The sequence below is a fragment of the Leptonychotes weddellii genome, chromosome 12, assembly GCF_054177405.1.
Source record: "Leptonychotes weddellii isolate Sample4059 chromosome 12, ASM5417740v2, whole genome shotgun sequence".
Lineage (NCBI taxonomy): Eukaryota > Metazoa > Chordata > Mammalia > Carnivora > Phocidae > Leptonychotes > Leptonychotes weddellii.
Genome location: NC_138380.1, coordinates 28,881,349 through 28,900,478, shown reverse-complemented (window position 1 = coordinate 28,900,478; position 19,130 = coordinate 28,881,349). Strand labels below are relative to the sequence as shown.

Here is a 19,130-nt window from a genome sequence, read left to right as displayed (position 1 = left end):
CCACATCCTCACCAACACTTGTTGTATCTTGCGGCTTTGATTTTAGCCATTCTGACAGATGTGAGGTGATATCTCATTGTGGTTATGATTTGCATGTCCCTGATGATGAGTGATGTTGAGCATCTTTTCATGAGTCTCTTCGCCATCTGTTTGTCTTCATTGGAGAAATGTCTGTTCACAACTTCTGTCCATTTTTAATTAGATTTTTTTTGGTGTTGAGTTGTATAAGTTCCTTATATATTTTGGATACTAACTCTATTGGATAGGTTATTTGCAATATAATATCTTCTCCCATTCTGTAGGTTGTCTTTCAGTTTTGTTGATTGTTTCCTTTGCTGGCAGAACCTTTGTATTTTGATGTTGTCCTAATAGTTTATTTTTGCTTTTGTTTCCCTTGCCTCAGGAGACCAATCTAGAAAAATGCTGCTATGGCTGATGTCAGAGAAATTAATTACTGCCTGTACTCTCTTCTTGGATTTTTATAGTTTCAGGTCTCACATCTGGGTCTTTAATCCATTTTGAGTTTATTTTTGTGTATGGTATGAGAAAGTCATCCAGTTTCATTCTTTTGCATATAGCTGTCCAGTTTTCCTAACACCATTCATTGAAGAGACTTTTTCCCATTGCATATTCTTGTCTCCTTTGTTGAAGATTAATTGACTACATAATTGTGAGTTTATTTCTGTGTTTTCTATCCTGCCCCATTGATCCATGTGTCTATTTTTGTGCCAGTACCTTACTATTTTGGGTTTTTTGTTTTGTTTTGTTTTTAGTTTATTTTTTTTAGTAATCTCTATGCCCAATGTAGGGCTCAAACTCACAACCCTGAGATCAAGAGTCACCTGCTCTTCCAACTGAACCAGCCAGGTGCCCCAGTACCATAATACTGTTTTGATTACTATAGCTTTGTAGTCTATCTTGAAATCTGGGATTGTGATACCACCAAGTTTGTTCTTTTTTAAGACTGCTTTGGCTATTCAGGGTCTTTTGTGGTTCCAGACAAATTTTAGGATTATTTGTTCTAGTTCTGTGAAAAATGCTGTTGGTATTTTGTAGAGATTGCATTAAATCTGTAGATTGCTTTGGGTAGTATAGACATTTTGACAATATTTATTCTTCCAATCCATGAGCATGAAAGGTCTTTCCATTTCTTTGTGTTGTCTTCAATTTCTTTCATCAAGGTTTTATAGTTTTCAGAGTACAAGTCCTTCATCTCCTTGGTTAAGTTTATTCCTAGGTATTTTATTATTTTTGGTGCAATTGTAAATAGGATTTTCTTAATTTCTCTTTCTGCCAATTCATTATTAGGGTATAGAAATGCAATAGATTTCTGTATATTGATTTTGTATCCTGTGACCTTATTGAATTCATTTATTAGTTCTAGTAGTTTTTTAGTAGATTCTTTAGGGTTTTCTACATATAGTAACATGTCATCTGCAAATAATCGAAGTTTTATTTCTTCCTTACCAATCTGGACACGTTTTATTTATTTTTCTTATCTGATTGCTATGGCTAGGACTTCTATGCTGAATAAAAGTGGTGAGAGTAGACACCCTTGTCTCATTCCTGATCTTAGGGGAAAAGTTCTTAATTTTTTTTCACCATTGAGTATGATGTTAACTGTCGTTAACATGTATGTTTCATATAAAGTATGTTGAGGTATGTTCCCTCTAAACCTACTTTGATGGGAGTTTTTAATAATGGATGTTGTATTTATAATGGAATGTATTTGAGCAGCATTTTCTTGACCAGTATTACTTCACAGCAGTGTTTCTCAACTGGGGGCGACTGTGTACCCCAAGGGAAGACCTGTTTGGCTGTCACACCTACAGAGATGCTACTGGCATCTAGTGAGCACACAGACCAGGACTGCTGCAAAGCACACTACACTGTACAAGATAGCCCCTCGTCTCACAACAACCACAACAAATACCCAGTCCCAAATGTCAAGAGTGCCAAGGGGAGATAACCTGCTTCAAAGCAAAACCATTCAAAACATTTTTTTAATTGAGTTTTGAACCCAATGAACAGTTAACGTTTTTAAAAAGGAAGATCATTCTAGACAAAATCTGAACATATAGAGTCATAGTCTGAGAAAACTAAAACATGGCCCCAAATGACACTACTCGGGACAATTAACTTTAAGCATATGAAAGGTATATACAATGTTCTAAATGGACACAATTTTGGCATAATAAATCTCCACTAATATTCACTTTGAACTTTCATTTTTGTACCTGGTACACAGTAGGTCCTCAACAAATATTTGAGGGAAGGAGGAAAGGAAGGATCTATCTTCTTATACCATACACCAGGATCTTTTATAACATTAAACCAAGATAATGGACTGCATTAGGTTATTAGATGTCCTCCAAAGTCCTCCCCTCCCAGGGAGCCAGCCATCCAGAAACATTCCCCAGAACTCGGCTAGGTGTGCCCACAAAAGTTCTCCCCTATCCACATGATGCTGCTTCTCCTTCATTTCCTCTCTTGCCTTCTTTACAACAGATTTGGGATGTGGACATGGCATTGACAGTTTCAACCACACCAATGAGGCTAATTCCCTAAGGAGAGCAGTAAGATAGATATAATCTGGGCTGTTGACCGACCACTTGGCTTAGCACTACTTCTGCAGCATAGATGGCTCACCTCCAGACTGGCAGGAGAAATAAACTTCGTATTTAATCTATCATATTGTGGGTCTCTTTGTTGCAGCCACTTATACAAGGTAATTCTATAATTTTATATCCCCTAGGATGTAAGTACTATAAATGCATTCTATCCAAAGAAATGTTAAATGGTAATTTTTAAAAGTTTCAGTGCAAATAATACTTAAAAATCTGTATTGTATACTTTATAGTAACTATAGGTTATGAGGAAGAAATGCCATGTCAATAATACTGTTAATTCTCATTTATCAATCTAAAAGGAAAAAGAAGGCATACAAGAAATCTGGATCCCTTTGACTAAGGTACTGATAAAAATTCTAGAAGCAAGATGGAAAAGAAGTAAAAGCCAGAAGATTCCACAAACTAAACAATTAGCATCAAATAGATGATCTCTTAACAGGCTATACAGTCAAACTTTGAATATACAATTAAGTTTAATTCAAAAGGCTCTGTATCTATCATGGTTTTCAGAAAATACAGCATATTCTCAATTAAACTTCACAGTATTTTCCTCTAAACTTCATTTGGCATATCTATTTGGTCAAAGATTTATTCCTACTTTTTGTGGATCAGAGGGAATCCTTGGTAGAATATTTCTCATTCAATTAAGACATATTTCAGTTAAGCAGTTCATATTTTCCAAAAACATTGCACTTCTTAAAATATAATCCCCCCCCAATAAAAATTAATCTCCTGAATACTACATCTGATATAAAGCCAAGGAGTATTACTGGGAAATATTTCTACCTTAAACATGAAAATAGTAAACGTACCAATATATGTATTATAATTGCATAACACCCTTCCCCCCATATTTATGAATTGTTCTGAAAAGTTTATTGCCATTAATCCAATGATCTATGCAATTTTTTGTGATAACTTGAAAACCAAAAACATCAGAGTAGGGGGTGCCTGGGTGGCTTAGTTAAGCATCTGACTCTTGATTTTGGCTCAGGTCATGATCTCGGGGTCATGAGATCAATCCCCATATGGGGCACCACACTGAGCATGGAGCCTGCTTTGGATTTTCTCTCTCCCTTCTGCCCAGCCCCCCCCCCCCCCACAAAACTGCATTGCCACTGGCACGGTCTCCTTCTTGCTCTCAAAAAACAAAAACAAAAACAATATATCAAGGTAGCATGATTAAAAAAGTAAAAAAGCTTGGTCTGAAATTTTTTTTAAGATTTTATTTATTTGACAGAGAGAGAGAGAGCACACCACAATCAGGGGGAGTGGCAGGCAGAGGGAGAGGGAGAAGCAGGCTCCCCACTGAGCAGGACAATGGGATCATGACCTGAGCCAAAGGCAGATGCTTAACTGACTGAGCCACCCAGGCGCCCCTGAAATATCTTTTTAAAGATTCTCAAATTCTAAAGGATTTAAATGCCTCAGAACACAATCATTTCTAAATTTTAATATAGTTCATGGTATAAATTAGCTATCTTTATTTTTGAAAAAAAAATCCCAATTTACATAGTAATTTAAAAAATATTTCCTACCTTCAGAGAAATATTACTTTGACATTTTTCAAAACAAGGTGTATTTCTCTCCCAATGGAATAGCAACATACCGATTACTGATTAGACAGATTTTGAATTTTAATTCAGGATTATGTTTATCTCATAATATGAAATAAAAATAAAAGTTTCACATTCTCTCTCCTTGCCAATTTTTTAGCCAGTCACTAACTTGTTATCACAGTGACTGGCACTTAGGGGACAGGGCTAGGGGGTGTGCCCCATATCCAGGAACTGTCTCAAGTCCCCCTGAACTTTCAAATGTCACTCTATTCATTCCTTTCAGTAGAACCTTCAGTCAATATGAAGACCTGAGCTAAAGAGTAACTCCCTTTTATACACAGAGAAGTTGTTTTAATTTAGTTTTAACAAACAATGAATTTCCCACGAACTCTACTCTCACGTAAGTGTGCACTTTTGTTTGGAGCTTTACCAAAAGTCATTCACCATCTCAGGGAAAAAAAATCACCTCATGTACAGCAAATCCCCTCACTGTGTCTGAGTCCCAATACAGCATGCCTGGATCAGGATTCTTTCGCAATGATTGCATTCATGGCAATGCTGCGAATAGGTGCAAATCGCCGCTTACTTTATCATGTCTTCCATTAGACATGCCTGAGCATTTATATACTGAAATGTGTATTTTGTTATATCTTACTTTCCTGTTATTTTATGTCACAATTAGGGCAGTGTACTGGTTATTTTTAACATAACCTACTTACATATGCACTTATCCATAAATTTCACTGCAGGACAGTAAAAGAATAATACAAAACATTTTATTTTTTTTAAAAAAAGCAAAACAAAACAAAACCAAAAACACACACCTAGATTTGGAGGGATGCAAACCACTGACCTAGAATATGTAGTAAGGTTCCTTGCAACTCCAACATTCCTTGATTCTATGAAAAACTTTCAGTTTGGCAAGCCCTCATTAGCAAGCCTTTAATTCTACTTATAGTTGAAAGTACTGCAATTAAGTTAAAAAGAACTGAAGCCTTCATATCCAATTGGTCTCAAGAGTCTACACTCCTGGCCTCACAGGTCACCCTGTTTTCTCCTCAGGCGGAGTGTAATACATGTTAGTGATCCGCTGCCTTAGCATTTTTCCCCACAGAGTTCATTTGTCACTGGCAAGAAAATATACACTGGCAAGCAATGCAAATGTTTCCAATATGGACGAAGATGAATGGTGCACAAGTCTACGTAGCAAAGCTTGTCATTCAAAAAGCACCACCTTCAATTTATTATTGGCTTGCAGATGGTAGAACTCTACTCCCATTTTTCGGAGGCAATCATTCTCTGGTCATCAGACTGAGCAGTAATCATCCCCACTGTACCAATTTCCAGTTTGTGAAAATGAACGGTAGCCACCCCTTCCTCACACTACTGGATTCTCAGCACGCCCACAGTCTTCATTATGTCTGACCGTCCACCATGATTAAGTACCTCTTTCCCCCACTGTATTAGCACCCATAGGCAGCAACAATTTGACACTCATAGATTTTCATATGTTAAAATAACTTCCTAAGACAAAGTTTGAGGACATATTCCATGGGGCGGGGGGCAGTGGAAACCAAGCCCATACTTCATATATAATAAATATAACCATCCTGGCCAAAATGACCAAGAGCCAGGAAACACTTGATTGTATACAAAGTATTTAATATCAAAGAAAAAAGAAAAAAAAAAAAAACCACTTAGGTTTGGCTAATATACCAAAACAAGTACAAGATTAAGAACAATCAATCATAAAATTGTATATCAAGAAAACTTATTATTTTTAAAGCAACAGAACTTTGAGGTATTTATTATATTAGAAGATAATACTTCACAAGTTATGAAAATTTAAAATTCCTAGAAGATCCGATGAAAAATTAATAAAACTATGTGAAGGTATATATAGTTTTTAAGAGAGATATAGGTTAGTTTTTAACTCTTACAAGTTTTGGAAAATAAATCATTCATAATTTACATAGGAAGGAAAACCTCTATTATCAGCAGTATCTTTTATAAAGGACTCTCATAATTTTTCCTCTCTGATCTCACATACATGTATGATACCAAATTTCCAATTTTCTAAAAACTTATAACCAAATAACCACATGAAACAATACAGCTCATGTCTCAAGTTTCCCATACTAAACAGTTTAGTCTCGATTCCCATCATTAGACTGACCATCTGACTTCAGTGTTTGGGTTTATAAAGATTATGGGTTGGCATTTGGGGTGAGGGATACATTTTAACCAGATGTAACATTTTAAATCTACATGGTTCAAAAATTAAGAAAAGCAGCTTCGCCACCGGCCCTTTGAAAAAAGGAAATGATACCGCAACGGGGCTGGGCCCCAGAAGCTTCTTACCCGCAGGGCCTCGATGACCAGGTCTCTGGCCTCCAGCTCCCCTTCCATCACGCTGAGGAGCATTCGAAGCTCTGATTTACTGAGGGTGTCCACATCAAACTCTTTTTTCTGTAACACAAATATTAAAAAAGCAATGAAAAAACCATTCATAGGACAATGCACATGTCTTAAAGGTATGCAAAGGATGTTTTTATCAGTGGCTCAGCCAATCCCAGAAGCACAGGGGCCCTGTTCAGCAGCAGATTATCTATGCCCAGACCTTCCGGGGGGGGGGGGGGGGGTAAAAACTCGAAAGCCAAAGTCCCAAATCTCTTTATTAAGGAAATCTATTTTCCTAGCCTGCCTGCGCACCTGGATTCAGAATCTCTTCAAATTGTGACAGAAATTTAAAGTCTCTGGAGTTTCTATCAAAACAGGCCTAGTCTATGTTCAGGAAAAGCTGCAGAGGTAGCAAAGAAAGCACAAGAATATAATCCTAGAAGGGCCCCAACATAGGGGCTCCTGGAGGTTATTATAAATTCCAGGACATCCAATAACAACAGGTCATGTTTATAGAACACTCTGCAGCAGAGATCACCAGCCGGCAGCCTACGGCCAAATCCGGCCTACAGAGGTGTGTAACTTGGGCCACAAAATGTTTTGGGTTTTTTACTCAGCCAGCATTTTAAAAAAAACCTAAGATGTCACCAGAAAATCCAGATCTCTGACTTCCTCTGCAAAATCGAGATGACTGGTTAACCCTGGATTCATTCTCACAGAGCAATAATCTGCAGAACCAAGTAGCAGTAGTCCCTTGAGAAGGAGCATGCTCTTCCCTTTGCTGCCCTGCTCTCCCCACCACACACACACAGGGCAGGCATATGTACTTTCAAGAGGCCTGGCCCACCACCCGCATTTAGTCAACTGGGCCTGTGGTCAGGTGAGTCTGGAACCTGCTATGTGGTTATCAAACGCTTTCTTAAGCAACGCCTCTGTAGCTTCTTGCCATCCCAAAGGTAGGCTGAGGCTAGAATAAGTGAGCCCTCCAGAGACTCAATTATACCACAAGGTATCAGCACCATGACCCAAGGATCACGATCCTCATCTATCACTCTTCCAGTCTGTTGTCTTCTCCACATTCCTTCCCTGGTAGCATCCAGTCTCTCCTCTTTAAATCCCACTAATGTACCACTGATGCCCAATACTTTTGTGTCCAACTCTGCCCCCTCCTTTCCTGACAACAAGCTTTATGATCAGGTTTTCTGGTAGCCATCTTAGAGAAGATCAACTAGAGTGCTCACAGCCCTGCTTGGGTGAATCCACAGACTGAGCTCCCTCTACACACATAGTCCACGGCACCCTGCTGCGCAGAGATTCCTTTGATTAAACCCATTACTCTCAGAGGGAGGGGAACACATGTTCATCCCCAAATGCTTCAGAACACCCAACCTCAGAAGCTATTCCACAGGCCATTCCAGAACACTGTTTCACATCTGCATAGCATCCAATGGTTTCCAAAGTATTCAAGAAGAACCAAATCGAATAGGTAAGATATAATCTCTATCTTCAGTTAAGAAACCCACAACTCAGAGAAGTTGGATAACATACACACATTGTTCAGCCAGGAAATGACAAAACTACACCTAAGTGCTATGACTTGTCTACACGCTTTACCAGCCAGTGACAACATTCTTGAGATAAAAAATAGTGCCATCCTATCAATCAGCTAATAAGAACAAGTTTAGCACCTAGATACCTGACCCAATATTATCCTTGCGATGACACAGAAGTAAACATGGCAAGCCAATAAATGATTCCAGGGGCTTTCAAACAGGTATAACCAGAACTGGCTATTTCTCGGTTTCAAAGAAACCTTCTAGAAGGAGATAATAGTACAAAGGTGAAAGAGACCAGAGCTAGCTGGTTCTCCAAAAAAAGATTTTAAAAGGATCTTTCTCTTAAAATTGTTTCTTTTTACACATACATTAGAGCAGTTGTTTGGAAAGGCAGGGGCTCAGGATGGAAAAAGAGAAAAAGAAAAACCTACAGCAAAACCTAAAGGATGTGTTATTTTGAGGATGCCCTTGCTTAGAAAGTTAACTTAAGAGATATTCCCTATTGGGGCACCTGGGTGGCTTGGTTGGATGAGCTTGTGACTCTTGGTTTCGGCTGTAGTCATGATCCTAGGGTCTTGAGATCGAGCCCCACATTGGGCTTCGCACTCAGCGTGGAGTCTGCTTGAGGATTCTCTCTGCCCCCACCCCCATCCCACTCGCATGTGCTTGCGCTCCCGCTTGCTCTTTCTCTCTCTGGAATAAATAAATAAATCTCTAAGAAAAAAATTGAGATTCCCTGTGAATAGTAAAATCTAATATACTAGGGCTCAAAATCTGCTCCCACTACATAGTGGTGTCACACAGGTCTTATAACCCAGTTGTTCTCAAAGGTGGGCTTGCGTAAGAATCATGTGGAGCCCTTGTTAACATGGACTGCAGGGCCCCACCTCTGGAGTTCCTGATACAGGTCTGAGGTGGAGCCTTGAATTTGCCTTTCTAACAAGCTCCTGTTGCTGCTGCTAGTCCAAGGACTACACTTGGAGAGGCATTTCTGTATCTTACCTGATCTGTTTTCTCATCTATATAATACACATCCTAACATTTACCCCGCAAAGGTTTTCTGAGCATTAAACAAGAACACATAAAAGAAGTAAGTGCTAAATAAAAGTGGTGATTGTTATTATTCAAGCTGAGAGCACCCAGATGTTTTATGTAGGGAGGAGTGGACTATTGGCTATATGCCTATTTCTTTGAAAATCTACCAGCCTTAGTCCAATAAAAACTCAGCTTATTGACTCTGATGAAAGACAGAATCTTTTATCCTGCTTTTTCCCACTGAGATGGCAGAGTAAACTGCAATTCATACATGCTTTAGAAGGTAATGTTTTATTAACGCTGCTGCTGGTTGTTCTAAAGATTTTAATTAATTGTATATTTTATTGTCCTTGTTTCCCCGAAGCTTCATAAGCAAAGTACTCCATTTTAAATACTAATAAATTATGAAAGACATTGCCAAGATTCGGATTCACATTAGAGTCAGGAGTGCTTGCTTGGATCTATCATCATCATTACATGGGACCTGCAACCAACACTTCTGTTTTTTAATGTATCACCATCAATAAAAAGGGAAATTCATTAAAATAAAAAACACTGTTAAAAAGGTTCTTGCTAAACCACTGGTTAGGTTACACAGAATGTTAAAAAAATAATAATAATAATCTGTTTCCCCTCACAGTGTATTAAGTGATGCACTATTTTAAATATAGTTTGTCTGCCTGCCTGCCTCTCTCTCTCTCTCTCCTCTGTTTCTCACCCCTGGGTCCTCACTAAAAACATTACTACTTCCTGGCCTTCAAGAATAAGAATATTATAATAATATTTTTCAATTGTCATTCTCCAATGCTTGATGGTACCATCTACTATTCTGGTAAAACAGAGTAATAGGAAGTATATGAAATCATGTTAGAGGTCATTTATTTACAAATAAATTCAAAGCACTTTAGTACTGTTAGAAATATAAAAAAATCCCAAAAGCAAAAATCCCAACAAAAAAGTATATTAGTTTCATATGAAATGGCATTTATCTGACTTGACACATGTACGGTACAGAAATACTCAGATATAGAAAAATTATTAATGTTTTTTGACTTAAAAACAAAATAACTGTTATAAATCTTTTATGTTTTAAACCACATTGAGGTGTGATTGACATACAAAATGCTGTACATATTTAATATGTACAACTCGATGAGTTTGGAGAGACAGGAAACCATCACCATAGTCTAGGCCATAAACGAATCCATTGCCTCCAAGTTTCCTCCTTTTTTTTTTTTTTATAAATTTTATATTTTAAAAGGCAAACTAACTTGATGACCTAATTTTCAAAAAAAGAGAGAAGACAGGATAGATCCAGATGCCACCACTCACATAAAAAATCAGGATCTCTATCAGGACATTCATGAAAACATGACACCCCCACACCTCCAGCAACAACAAAACCACAGCAGACATGTTCACACACTGAGCTTTATTATTACTGTACTTGTTTTCCTCAATAAAGAAAAATCAGACCTCATCTTTAAGTGATAGCAAGGCACTCAAAAAAAGAAAGAAAAAAACCCAGCTAGATTTCAACTCCACAGGCCACCCCTCTGCCTGTCATGTTTGATGGTTGCCAGGAGAAGTACTCCAGGAACCATGCTTAACACCTAATTTTAAAAATCTGCCACAGGCAGCTGGTCATCAGAGACAGCGCCTTCTTTGGGATATAAACATACATACGAAAGAGGAGACCCAACCCCAAACTCTTACTGTTCAACACAGAAGTCTTCAACAAGCTCTAAATCACTTGGGGTGGGCGTGGGGAGGGCATTCTTCCAGATTTTCTTATACAGCCTCAGAGAGAGAGGGAGGGAGAAGACAAAATAGAACTTGGCTGAGTTAAGTCGTCTTTAGTTGCCAGAACTAAACATAGGCCAATACCAGTTACCTCCACTACCACTCCACACCCTCACCTCTGGAGGAAAAAAAAAAAAGGAAGAAAAGAAATCTAAAATACTGGGTTTTATGTAGCGAATTTCAACAGTCACAGCCAAACAGGGCCAGGAGATCCTTACCCATATCTTTTCAGAATTAAAGGGGTCAGAACATTGAACATGGTTGTCAAAGAGAGATTATGCACCACAGTGGCCAAAGTACCCCTCAGATCTTTGCCCAAACTTATCAGTAATGGTGAAAAGCTAATGACCAAACACAGAGCCAGACATGTTCTCTGGCACTTCCCACAGACACCAAGAGCATCTCCTGTGGGTTTCAAATCTAGTGGGCTACCCTACATTTGATCAATGAGTTTACCACATGGGAAGGTGGTGAGGTACCTGAGAAAGCCAATGGGCTAGAAGGACATTATTTCATCTGTTTGGACTGCAGGTTTCTCAGCGGTAAAGTAAGAATGTTGTACTAAGTGATCCCTAAAATCTCCCCCAGCTCCCGAATGTCCTGATTTCACAGACTATCAGGGTAACTGGATTACTGGACTGAGGAAATTTAGGTCATTCCATGAAGCCTTTGAGAAATAGTTGAACTGATTTTGCCTCTTTGCTCTGAACTTACAGAAATGTGTTTTCTTCCCAGTCTAATAGTGCATGCTAATAATTAATAAGGCGCATTTAGAACTTCCTATGTAAGACTTATGGCTTGGGGATGAGTAAGAGGCTGTAAAGAAGGGGAAACCAATGAAATCATCTTGAAATTACAAGGAGAAAATAAAAAGCTGAAGACTAACATTAATATGAAAAAAATCCAACTTTCCAGGTACACAGAACATTTATAATATTAAAATATGAATTCAGACAATTATATGGATTTTCACGAAGAAAAGTACATTTTCATGCTCTAAAACTATTTCAAATCTGACATTACATCCTGCTTTGAGATTATTCCTCCCAGTTTCCTCTATGGAGAAAAAAAGGTTACTGACAGGTTTTGCATACCTTTGATTTTGTTCTTCCTAATCCTTTGTCCTCTAATTCTTGGGAATCCTACTTTTCTTCAGGACATAGTTCAAATCCCACTTTCATAGGTCCTTATGGACTCCAGAAATCTCTCCCCTATACTCAGTCTTACAGTCTGCTCTATTACTTCATTTGGCAATTAATCATGTTCTGCCTTATGTATTTCCTCATATTATCTATCTTAATGCTCTATTTTTTCACCCCTACTAGAAATGTGGGGACAGCCAGAGTATTAAATCCTCTCATCATTCTACCTAACACGCATGCCCACCCACGTTTGGTATAAAACGCCTATTTCACGCAATATGAACACACAAAGCATGTAAATCATGTGTAAAGATACACCTGTCTCACTAAGATACAATGTTATGGCCCGCTCTAAGACCAACTGAGTAACTGGTCAATCGTCTTCATTCATTGTTTCAAAAATCATTTAGAGCAATCTAAACTAGGGCTACTTGGTGTGGCGCTTTAAAGCAACATACTGAGAACTTCTCCATGGCCTTGCACTTCAAATCAACCCCGCTGCCTGAGGTCTTTCATGCAAGACAAACAACTGAGTATACTGGAAGGAGGTAGAACTGACAAGTAAATAGAATGTCAGGAAGGAAACCTGGTAATGGATATAACTAATTTTAAGTACAAGAAAACTGGAATGAAAAGCAAAGAAATGGCTCGGGCAAGGGTGACAAGTTCGGATAATTAAATGCAGCTGCATCACTTTTCCTTCTTTCAGATCTCCTGTCTCTCTCCATTTCTTCTTCGGAAAAAGAAAAAGAAAAAGACCACATCTCAGATAAAACAAATGCCTATTTCCATTCTAACTCAGCTTTTCCATATTCCATCAGGCCTACATGGGACATATCCACATGTGAACTAGCATCCAGATCCAATAATTGTCCTTTAAGAAGCTTATCATGCATTGAATATCAGCTTGATTATCTGTAGGTGGTAAATGGCAGCACGCTGATTTTCAAATGAAGAGGCTGAGACATAGACTGCTAGATGATATTCTTACAGTTACAAAGCCCTTCTGTGGAAGAACTCAGGCCTTTGGAATCATCTTTTTGCCTTTTCAATGAAATATAAAAGTGTCAGAAGCAAATCATTTATGAAAAAGCATTCATTCTGCATAGTGATGTTAACTTAGCTATACTGCATTTACTATAATTGTCTTTTAACTCCATCCTTAATCTACTTGGTTATTTACTAACAATTTCAAGAGCAATTTTTTTTCGTAAAAATCAGGATTTCTACATGTATGGCATCGTATTGTGCACAGCATTAATAAATTCTCATTATTTTTGTACAAGTTATTTATAAAAGATGAACGCATCTTTAAAAATCCTTTGATTTCAATGTAATCATCATCATCTTTCTCGTAACTGTTCTCCATTTTTTTTTTTTTTTTTTTTTACTTAATGTCTAAGAGAAAAGACAAGTTTCCTTTTCCATGTTATACAAGTCTTGCAAAGGAGCTCCAATAGAGAAGAAGACAATTGAGTGCATTCAAATAGTCTTTTCTAAAACAACACTCAGATGTGCTTAGGTGGCAAAGTATATGGGGGCAGAAGGGAGAGAAACTGCTCCATCTTTCCTAGGCACATTTAAAGTTGAATTCAGGTTCCAGATTTCTGGGCATTTGCAGACTATTCCAAAGCCTTGCCTATCTTCCTGTCTAATCTTTCCTTTTATTCCCTTTTCCTGTTTCCAAACTTCTTTCCATTTCTGTCTTGACCCCCCCTCAATCATCCCCTCCCTCTACACCCCAGTGGGTGATTTGACCTTGACTCTATTTTAGGAAGAATTCAGGATGGGAGGGATGCAGTTACCATTCCCAGCCTCAGCCATTACTCTGAAGAGAGATAATCTAAAGGGAAAACTAATAGTATTGTAAATTAATTTTTTAAAAACCTGTGAATCTGAAATGTCACCAAGAAAAGCAGCTTGGAAAGAGACAATATACAAATACAAATAAGAACAAACAAACAAACAAAAATCAGAAAATCAGGGTCATCTTCCAGAAACAAGAAAAGCTCTGTAACATCTATAATGTTAATTACTACAAATCATAGGCCAACAACTTAGTAACACACAAAGTAAATTTCCCAATTAGCCAAACAGTAAGTATTATGACACAACTTCTTAGTGAGTGCTCATTTTCTTCATTCCATATTAGTGAAACACCTACCATGTATTTGCCTGGCACAGTGCTTAACCTTTGCTTTCTTTTGGAAACAAAACCCACACAGCTTTTCTTGAAGGAGGCTGCTCTCTTCCAGCTCCAGCCTTGCTGTGCATAAGATCAACAGGAGATATCTGTAAATGGCTGAATAAGTACTCAGTCTGTGAAACATTTTCTCACCTCATAAAGTTACATGAAACACAAGAGGATAGAACCAACTGGCAATCTAGCCTAGGCATGGATTCAATCACACAGAAGACAAATGCTTTTCTCTAAACAAAATTGCTCCTGTAAGAAATGTAATAGCAACGATACCAACAACAATAATAAAGTCAAAAAACAGGCACAGAAATATACATTATTTAAGAAGAAAAAAGAGTGAAAAGCATCATGTTGAAAAGCATCATAGTCTAATAGTGGGGGAATATTTCAGTCGATTTCCTCAACTTCTAACCTATTTTTCTAAAGCACTCTGTTGAGACTGAAGTTGAAACTCTATGCTCATCTTGGAAAGCCCCTCCCATGTGCCCCAGGCCACCTTTCAAGGAATCCTAAGAACCAGTTACATGGCACACAGCTTCCTGCTGTCTCCACTTCCAAGTCCTCCTTCCATCTCAAGGCCCAACTCAAATGCCATCCTTCTGTGGAATGTTTCCAGGTCCTTCCACTAGGGATCCTTTCCATGACTCCTCCTCCCCAGACTCCTAATATAAATTATTTGTGCCTTTCATGACATCATCATGTCTGATTTGATTCCTTGGCATTTATCAGTTTCTACCACTGGAATGGGATGTGTTACTTTTTATGGTGGCAAAGATGTTACTCGTGATGCCACCATCTTGGTAAGTGGGTGGTAACGTGTTAAATCTAAATTATTCCCTACTTAAAAATTATGCTGTGAAACTTTCAATATTCTATAGCTGCCATATAACATGGCTGTTTTAAGAAAGGTTAGCAAAATTGGCTAAGAAAGTGCTTTTCTTTGCATTTACATTCAATATTGTCACCTGGAAACAAAAATTTCCACAGTATCAGCTGCTAATATTCCTGTTGTGCATTTAATAAAAGCACTGTCCAAGTTTTTTTGTCATTATCACCATGACAACAAAAATTTATATCTACTTTTTGCATATTAGCTGCTCCAGAAAAGTCCAGAATGACAAGAATGTTGGTCAGCTTCCCAAACACAACTCTAAAGAGATCTCCATTTTCCTGTCACTCTTAAATTCTTTGGTGACAATAAAAAAGCAGGAAGATTTCTGTTTTCCATACTGCCTTATCCATTAGGAGTTATTTTCAGAGTAGAAATAGCAATATAGCCTATAAAAATCATCACATTTGGCTAAGGCACTGAAAATAACCCAGGTCTCTCGGCATGGTTCACAGCAAAGACTATTAATATGATCCTACTGAATAATGTAGCTGTTACCCAGCTTTACACTTGGGATGCTTTCAGGATTTAAACAGCTAAGAACAAGGATCACAAACTAAATTTAAAACACTCCACTGAAAATCACATTAAGCTGAAAACTATAAATTAAACATGTCTCTAAGCAACAATCTAAATAGTCAAAACTTAGTGAAAACACTCACTTTCAAAAATAGCCTACTGCTTTGGAGTCTCCATTGGCTCATGACTGCCAAATGTACATACAAAAATGCATAATATGTAAACTAATTTGAAATGAAATAAATCTCTAAAATGTAAAAAAACTTATTCCTTAAAAATGAAGAAATTTTAAGTCCTCAGTTGCCATGAACCCAAAATGCATAAAAATGTCTTTGATTTTTTTTTTCTTCTTAAATTTTATTTATTTGCGAGAGAGAGAATGAGAGACAGAGAGCATGAGAGGGAGGAGGGTCAGAGGGAGAAGCAGACTCCCCGCCGAGCAGGGAGCCCGATGTGGGACTGGATCCCGGGACTCCAGGATCATGACCTGAGCCGAAGGCAGTCGCTTAACCAACTGAGCCACCCAGGCGCCCTGATTTTTAATCATCAGATAAGAAGCAGCTAAATGACAAATATTTAAAAATCAAGCTATAAGTCAAGTGGCTGATACAGGAGGACCATACGTTATTAAGTGAAAAGTAAAATGCCCAGTTTACTGCATAATAAGCCATCATCAGAATTTTACTAAAAAATTATTTAAAAAACTGTTAGATTAAGCATCCTTATTGCATCCTCCAAGGATTCTACAGAAGTAACAAGTTTTACTTTCACAGATTTTTCCATGGCTATCACTAACCAGGGTGAAATGATAAAATCCCCACCTATCCACAGTGAAAAATCAGACTCCTGAAAATTTTCGAAAGCAGAAAGGGAACAGGGACCTTGTTAACACAAAAATCTGTCTGGCGCCCAAGATTCTGTTTGCAATCTAACCAAATAAAACTATAGATCAGTTACAGACCATAAATCAGATGTTTGTGTTTGGTTTAATTGTCAGGTGATTAAAGACTGAGGTATTGTAATAGAAAGAAGGCTGTTCCAAGTCGATTAAACAAATTCAACCTTCCTGGAAAACAGCACACACCCTACCTCTTTTTTCTCATTCCCCTCCCTTTAGCATCTCCTGGGGATGAAGGTACCCAATCACTTCAACTTCCCAGAGAGGTTTGTGTTGTCTTAATAGCTAGCTTCTTTATTGTATTTCACAAAAGGCAACTGATTTCACTGCATCACAAGCGAGCAGGTTTCATTTGAAATCTTAAGTTCACGTTTTCCATGCAAAGAATGAAAAATCAATTTTCCTCAAAGTTTCAGATTAAAACTTGCAAGTTTCACAAGTGGAAATCAGCAGCCCTCCTCCTCCTCCGTTTTTCCTTCTCTCCCTCTTTTTTCCTGCCCAGGCTCAGCTCAAGTAGCCTCCTCCACCTCCACATCTCTCCTCTACCTCTCCAGAAAGCCCTACGTCCAAATAGAGAGGGAAGAAGTTCAAATAGCCCAGATTATTCACACCTGGCCCTGCCCTCTGCTGCTCGAACACCGACTCTGTTTAGGAAAAGAACTGCGGGGCGTCCATGCTCTTCTCAATCCACACCACCGGAATCTCCCGCTGGAGCAGCGGGACCGCGCCAAGGGTGGGAGGCGCTCCCAGGGCTGCCTTTCTTTACAGATCCTTGCAGCTCCTGCGAAGCTGCTTCTCAACTCCGAAAACGTTTCCACCCAGGAAATGTGGGTCCAGCCCTTCCCCCTCCACCAAGGTAGGGGCTGGAAACCACCATTCAGTCTCTGTGCACAGGGATATTGTGGGGCCGAAAGTGGGGCCAGCGTTGGATGGAAGCTCATTAGGCTTCTAGATCCCAGCGAAGAAGAACAATGTGTGGACACCAGGTGCTGAATCTCCACCTTGCCCGGGCACCTTCTAGGGAAGAACGAGGACACCCTCCCACCCCGGCCCCCCACCACCAAGAGATGGGCGGCAGGCAGCTAGGACGCAAAGCTACGACGCTAAGCGGGAGGCAGCAGCGCCCAAAGCCGACACCCGGCCTCTCTCTAAAGGGGCCGCAGGCACATGAACACACACACAATGGGCATCCCCACACCTGCCTGGCGATGACCCGTCTCCCCCTAGCTGCCTTCCTGGGTCCGCTGAGAGATGCCAGGCAGCCTCGAGACACGCGCCCACCACCACGCGCGCAGCTAGAGGCGAACAATGGGGGGTCAAGTTCGCCTAGAAACATACGCCAGCCCCCGCCCCTGACCAAACCCCACAGCAGCTGAGGGAGTGGGCAAAGGGGTCGCACAGGACACACGCAGGGAGCCCCGAGAACCGGGAGGACCGGGAGTGCTTCCCGCGGGGCTGGGAAAGGACGGGAGGGATCCCGAACCCAGGCGGCCGCCTCACCCTCCTCGACCCGGACTCCGGCCGTGAGGCACCGCAAGGAGGGGGCACCCACGGAAGGGCTACCCAGCGGAGGGGGCACCCCGGGGAGCCCGGGGTTGCGGAGCGCCCCGGGGCGCAAGCCGGGTCCAGCCCGCGCCTGCACTCTCCCCGCGCCCACCCCGGGACCTCGGTTACCGCCGCCTCCGCCGTGGCCCCCGCCGCGTCCTCTGGGGCACGGGAGAAGTCGGGCTCGCAGCTCGCGCCGTCCGTCGCCATCTTCCTGCTCTAGCGGATCCGAATGCGAGCTCGGAGCGGCGGCTCCGGGTTCAGCCCTCTCGGCGCGGGCGGCGCTTAACTCGCTGCGGTCCGGGGACGCGGGCGCTTGGCAGCCCGGCCGCTGCCGCCGCCGCTGCCGCTCTCCCTCCTCCCCTCGCCGCCGCCCCCGCCGCCTTAACCCGCTGCGCGCCGGAGCGCCTCCCGCCGCCGCCGCCGCCGCCGCCGCCGCCGCCGCCGCCTGGTCCCCGCCCCCGCCCCGCCGCCCCGCCGCCCCGCCGCCCCGCCGCCCCGCGCCCGGCTGCCAGCAATCAGCCGCGCGTGGAGGGAGGTACGGGAAATGGGCACGCGCCCCGGCCCGGCTAGGAACCTGCGCGAAGAACGGGGAACCAAAGCCCTGAACGAGGTGGAGGAAAGAAAGCCCAGTAGGTGATTCTCCCGGCACGGTCCCCACCAAGCCGGCGGTGAACAGAACAACCGGATTAAATGTTAGGCCTCCCGATTCTGAATTCTCTGTACCGTCAAGGAAAAGCCTTCACTTCAGCCCCCTCTATCCCACCGCTAGGAATCACACAAGGCATCCTTTTCTTCTTTCTTGGATTTTTTGTTGTTGTTGTTGTTTTGGGTTTTTTGCAAGACTGCCACCAGGGCGTTTTTCACCTCCTGGTGTATATATTGGACTTTGTTTTGTTCTACCATTGCCTTGAGTCCTTCTCCGAAAACCATTAACTCCCAGATCAAAATTTG

The 19,130-nt window shown here is 40.7% G+C and overlaps 1 protein-coding gene across 2 annotated transcripts in view; it reads right to left on the bottom strand.

Annotated features, from left to right (window-relative positions):
- The window catches only part of CTTNBP2 (cortactin binding protein 2), a 151,419-nt gene extending 132,949 nt beyond the window's left edge, over positions 1 to 18,470 (bottom strand). Inside the window, exons 1-2 of one of the 2 annotated variants that reach the window (XM_081800202.1) lie at positions 18,306 to 18,470; positions 6,551 to 6,658 (exon numbers count right to left, since the gene is read on the bottom strand). In XM_081800202.1, coding sequence (XP_081656328.1) covers positions 6,551 to 6,658; positions 18,306 to 18,386 — 189 coding nt within the window. In that variant the 5' untranslated portion in view covers positions 18,387 to 18,470. The remainder of the gene's footprint in view (positions 1 to 6,550; positions 6,659 to 18,305) is intronic. The other variant, XM_081800201.1, reaches the window with a different exon arrangement.
- Positions 18,471 to 19,130: the final 660 nt, after the last annotated feature.